At 42.5% G+C, this 5,052-nt stretch overlaps 1 protein-coding gene across 3 annotated transcripts in view; it reads right to left on the bottom strand.

Moving 5' to 3' along the window:
- Positions 1–5,052, bottom strand: part of VNN1 (vanin 1) — a 34,359-nt gene that overhangs the window by 13,294 nt on the left and 16,013 nt on the right. For all 3 annotated transcript variants that reach the window (XM_007456532.1, XM_007456531.1, XM_007456530.1), the window contains exon 3: positions 560–752. In XM_007456532.1, the coding sequence (XP_007456594.1) occupies positions 560–752 (193 nt within the window). The remainder of the gene's footprint in view (positions 1–559; positions 753–5,052) is intronic.

The following is a 5,052-nucleotide window of genomic DNA, read 5'->3' as shown; positions in this document are numbered from 1 at the left end:
GGAAAGAGCGTTAGAAAATCAAAGATCACTATGCTGATAGGATTACTATGCCTTTGGTTTAATTTCCACATTTGATAGATCTGTAGAAGGGAATCCTTATCTATTAAGACCTTCTCGAATTTTAGAGACATAGGAGTGAAACAGATAACTTCTATTTGCCAAGAGCACATAACAATTTTCTGCGGACAAAGAACTTTCTTTCCTCCTTTCTCTTTAAAACCAAGTCTATCTGGTAAGGAGTTTTTCATTCTAGCCTTGACCCTTTGCCAGGGCATGTCATTAAAATGACAAAGTCCAAAAGGCAACATTTTATTTCAAAACAGGTAGCTTCTACTGATTATCACATACTCTTTAATGACACTTTCCTGTGTTCTTAAATGTACAGGAAACCTCCCTTTTCTAGGACCTTACCACAAATAATCATTACTTTCTATGCTTTGTCTCTCCTCTGCTTTTAAAGTAAGCTTGTTATTATCAACAATGGTGATTTTTTTTCCCTTCTTGTCCACTTTATTTTGGTAAGCAATTCAGTAGTTGAATTATCTGCAACGAATTCTACCTTATGGTAGCGGGCCACCAGTTTCCCCTCAGAATCAAACACCACATCAGTGTTGTATTGGTAACGACCATCAGGGGGACAGTGAGGGTCACTGGCATTGCATGGCTTCTTGTCCCCAATGTTTGCCACGACGTAGATGGTGTTGTCCTTGGCCAGACAGCTGAGCCTTTCTTGCACTGGGGTGTGGCCAAATCTGATATGTGTTCATTGGAAGAGGAAAAAAAATCAAAAAGCGTTTAATTAAATTCAGAAGGATAGTTGCCAGAACTTACGTGATATACACAAAAATAAATTCTAAATAGCATAGATAGAAGGGAAGGATTAAAACAAGAATAGACTTCAGAGGAAGTCCATGCTTGTGGGAATTTGGTTCTAGGAAACTATTCTAGGATAAGACTCCAGGCCATGTATATTCTTATGGCATTTATCATCATCTATAATCATATATTCATTTATGTGCTCATATTGTATGTCACATCTTATAGATATATGGGGGCAAAGACACACGTCTCCTGTTCACAGAACACATGTCTGAAAGAAAAGAGATATTAAAAAATATTTTGAATGAAAGAACAACATTTTGGAAGTAGGATGATTGTGGAAAGATGGCAGAGTAGGAAGCGCCAGGAATCCATCTCTCTACCTAGATAAAACTTGCCCTATAGGGCTTCCCTGGTGGCGCAGTGGTTGAGAGTCCGCCTGCCGATGCAGAGGACATGGGTTTGCGCCCCGGTCCGGGAAGATCCCACATGCCGCGGAGTGGCTGGGCCCGTGAGCCATGGCCGCTGAGCCTGCACGTCCGGAGCCTGTGCTCCGCAACGGGAGAGGCCACAACAGTGAGAGGCCCGCGTACTGCAAAAAAAACAAAACAAAAAACAAAAAAACACTTGCCCTACAAGAATCTAGCTGACATAATTATTTTGGAAATCTGGAGTCTATTAAAAGACATGAAACTTACAGGGAAGTGCTTGGAAGATAAATTGCAGTCAGGTTGAGTCAATTTAAGCTCTTAGCTCAGCAGGGCCTATCCATGCCCCAGCCCCTGCAACCCACCCCATTGCAGGCAGCCATGCAGGTGTTCTTGGAGCAACTCGCTGGCAGTTTGTAGGAGCAGGGTGGGCCATAAGGACCCTGTCTTCCAGATATCAAGGGTCTGGTTCTGATCACTGCTAACTGCTCTGTTCATGGAGGTACACACACAGAGACAGGCTATTATTACATATACTGTTGCAAGTACTTCCCCCACTGGCTGAAATGATTTCTAGGGGACTTAAAGCACCAGTACCTTCTTTTTTACCCCTTTTTGGAGCCAGACATTAAAGGACTAGGACATGGAAAAGCAACAACTATACAGAATTCAGAAAATCACTGCATATGCCCAGGGAAAGTCATAGACTAAGAAAAGACCTGAGAAGACTTTAAGCTTACTCCCAGCATGGAGACAGCCTACAACAATCAAAACAAACAAACAAAAGACAAAATCCTGGAAAAGGGGGAGAAGTTGATTTCCAGAGTTATCACATTATAAGATTCAGATGCCCACTTATCAAGAAAAAATCGTACGGCATACAAACAGGAAAATATGACCCATTCAAAGGGAAAAAATAAACCAATAAAAACTATCCTGGAGAAAGACCATATGGCATACCTACTGGACAAAGACTTTAAGACAACTGTCTTAATGGTGTTCAAAGAACTAAAGAAAGACATGGAGAAAGTCAAGATACTGATGTATGAACAAAATGGAAAAATATCAATAAAGAGATAGAAAGCCCGCCCCCCCCCCCAAATTCTGGGGCTGAAAATGACAGTAACTGAAACAGAAAATTTACAAAAGAGATTCAAAGACAGACTCAAACAGGCAATGATCTCTAAAAAGGATGAACTCAAAGAGACCCATATTAAGACACATTATAATCAAACTTTCAAAAGACAAAGACAAAATCATAATTTTGAAAGCAGCAAGAGAGAAGTGATTTATAATGTACAAGGGATCTCCAATAAGATTATCAGCAGTTTTTAATCAGACAATTTGGAGGCCAGGAAGCAATGGGCTGATATATTTAAAGTATTGAAAGAATAATACAGTTACTAAAAACCCTGTCTCTGGCAAAACCATCCTTCAAAAGTGAGGGAGAAATTAATATATTTTATGTTAATATTAGACCAGATAGACTTTAAATCATAAAAGGTTATGAGAAACAAAGGACATTATATATTAATATCCAGAATACAAAAGGAACTCTTAAAAATCAACAACAGCAACACAAACCGGATTCAAAAATGGGCAAAAGACACAAAATAAAATAAATTAATTAATTTAAAAAAAAAAAGGGACTTCTCTGGTAGTCCAGTGGTAAAGAATCTGCCTTTCAATGCAGGGGATGCAGGATCAATCCCTGGTTACCGCAACTAAGACCCAACGCAGCCAAAAAAATTAAATAAATAGGCAAAAGACTTGAACAAAATTTTCTCCAAAGAAGATACACAAATGGCCAATAAGCACATGAAAATGCTCAACTTCATTGATTATAGAGAAATGCTAATCAAAGCCATGACGAGATACCTCAAACTCATTAAGATAGCAACTATTAAAAAAAAAATAGAAGACCAACTGCTGGTGAGGATTTGAAGAAACTGGAACACTTGAGCACTGTTGATGAGAATGTAAATGGTGCAGCCACTGTGGAAACCAGTCTAATAGTTCCTCAAAAAATTAAAAATAGAACTACCATATGATCCAGCAATTACATGTTTGTGTATATATCCAAAAAGTTGAAAGCAGGGTCTCAAAGACATGTTTGTACACTCAGGTTTATAGCAGCATTATTCACAATAGTTAAAAGGTAGAAGAAACCCAAATATCCATCAATGGATAAATGGACAAGCAAAATGTTGTACTATATACATAAAATAGAGTATTATTCACACTCATATTCATACATTCCTTAAAAGGAAAGGAAGTTATAAACATGCTACATTGTAGATGAACCTTAAGAGCATTATGCTAAGTGAAATAAGCCAATCACAAAAAGATAAATAAGGTACAATTCCACTTATATCTAGAGTGGTTAATTATAGAGAAAGAAAGTTGAATGATGGTTTCCAAGGGCTGAAGGGAGGGGGAAGTCAGGAGTTATTGTGTTTTTTCCCCAGATGCATTGAGATAGAAGTGGTATATAACACTGTTTAAGTTTAAGATGTAAAATGTGATGATTTGATACATGTATATATTGATAAGTGCTTACCACAATGTGATTATCCTTCATCTCACAGAATTACAATTTTATTGCTGTTATGGTGAGAACATTTAAAATCTACTCCCAAAGCAACTTTCAAATACACAATACAGTATTGTTAACTATAGTCACCATGCTGTACATTAGATCTGAGAACTTACTGTAAGAAAATTTGGCGTCATCTGCTGGCAATATAAGCAAAACCATAGCAATCATACACAAAATATATCATTGAAAAAGACCCACAAGGATAGGAAACTGCATCTTAAAAAATTATTATCTCACTGCATTTATATAAAAAATGACCATTTGAGGTGGCTTCCGGGAAGATGGCGGAAGAGCAAGACGTGGAGATCACCTTCCTCCCCGCAGCTACACCAGAAATACATCTACACGTGGAACAACTCCTACAGAACACCTACTGAATGCTGGCAGTAGACCTCAGACCTCCCAAAAGTCAAGAAACCCCCCACATACCTGGGTAGGGCAAAAGAGAAAAGAAAAAAACAGAGACAAAAGGATAGGGACGGGACCCGCACCAGTGGGAGGGAACTGTGGAGGAGGAAAGGTTTCCACACACCAGAGGCCCCTTCGTGGGAGGAGACTGCGGGTGGCGGAGGGGGGAAGCTTCGGAGCCGCGGAGGAGAACACAGCAACAGCGGTACGGGGCGCAAAGCGGAGAGATTCCCGCACAGAGGATCGGTGCCGACCGGCACTCACCAGCCCGAGAGGCTTGTCTGCTCACCCGCCGGGGCGGGCGGGGCTGGGAGCTGAGCCTCGGCCTTCGGTCGGAGCGCAGGGAGAGGACTGGCGGCGTGAACACAGCCTGAAGGGGTTGGTGCGCCACGGCTGGCCGGGAGGGAGTCCGGGGAAAAGTGTGGGCCTGCAAAAGAGGCAGGAGACTTTTTCTTCCCTCTTTGTTCCCTGGTGAGCGAGGAGAGGGGATTAAGAGGGTTGCTTAAAGGAGCTCCAGAGACGGGCACGAGCCGCGGCTGGGGGCGCGGACCCCAGAGACGGGCATGAGACGCTAAGGCTGCTGCTTCCGCCACCAAGGGGCCTGTGTGCGAGCACAGGTCACTATCCACACCCCCCTTCCGGGGAGCCTGTGCAGCCCGCCACTGCGAGGGCCCCGGGATCCAGGGACAACTCCCCCGGGAGAACACACGGCACGCCTCAGGCTGATGCAACGTCACGCCGGCCTCCGCCGCCGCAGGCCCGCCCCGCACTCCATGCCCCCCCCTACCCCCCCACCCT

Source organism: Lipotes vexillifer, unplaced genomic scaffold (assembly GCF_000442215.2).
Source record: "Lipotes vexillifer unplaced genomic scaffold, Lipotes_vexillifer_v1.1 scaffold438, whole genome shotgun sequence".
NCBI classification, from domain to species: Eukaryota; Metazoa; Chordata; class Mammalia; order Artiodactyla; family Lipotidae; genus Lipotes; species Lipotes vexillifer.
Note: the sequence above shows the minus strand (reverse complement) of the source record. Positions and strands in the feature narration are given on the sequence as shown.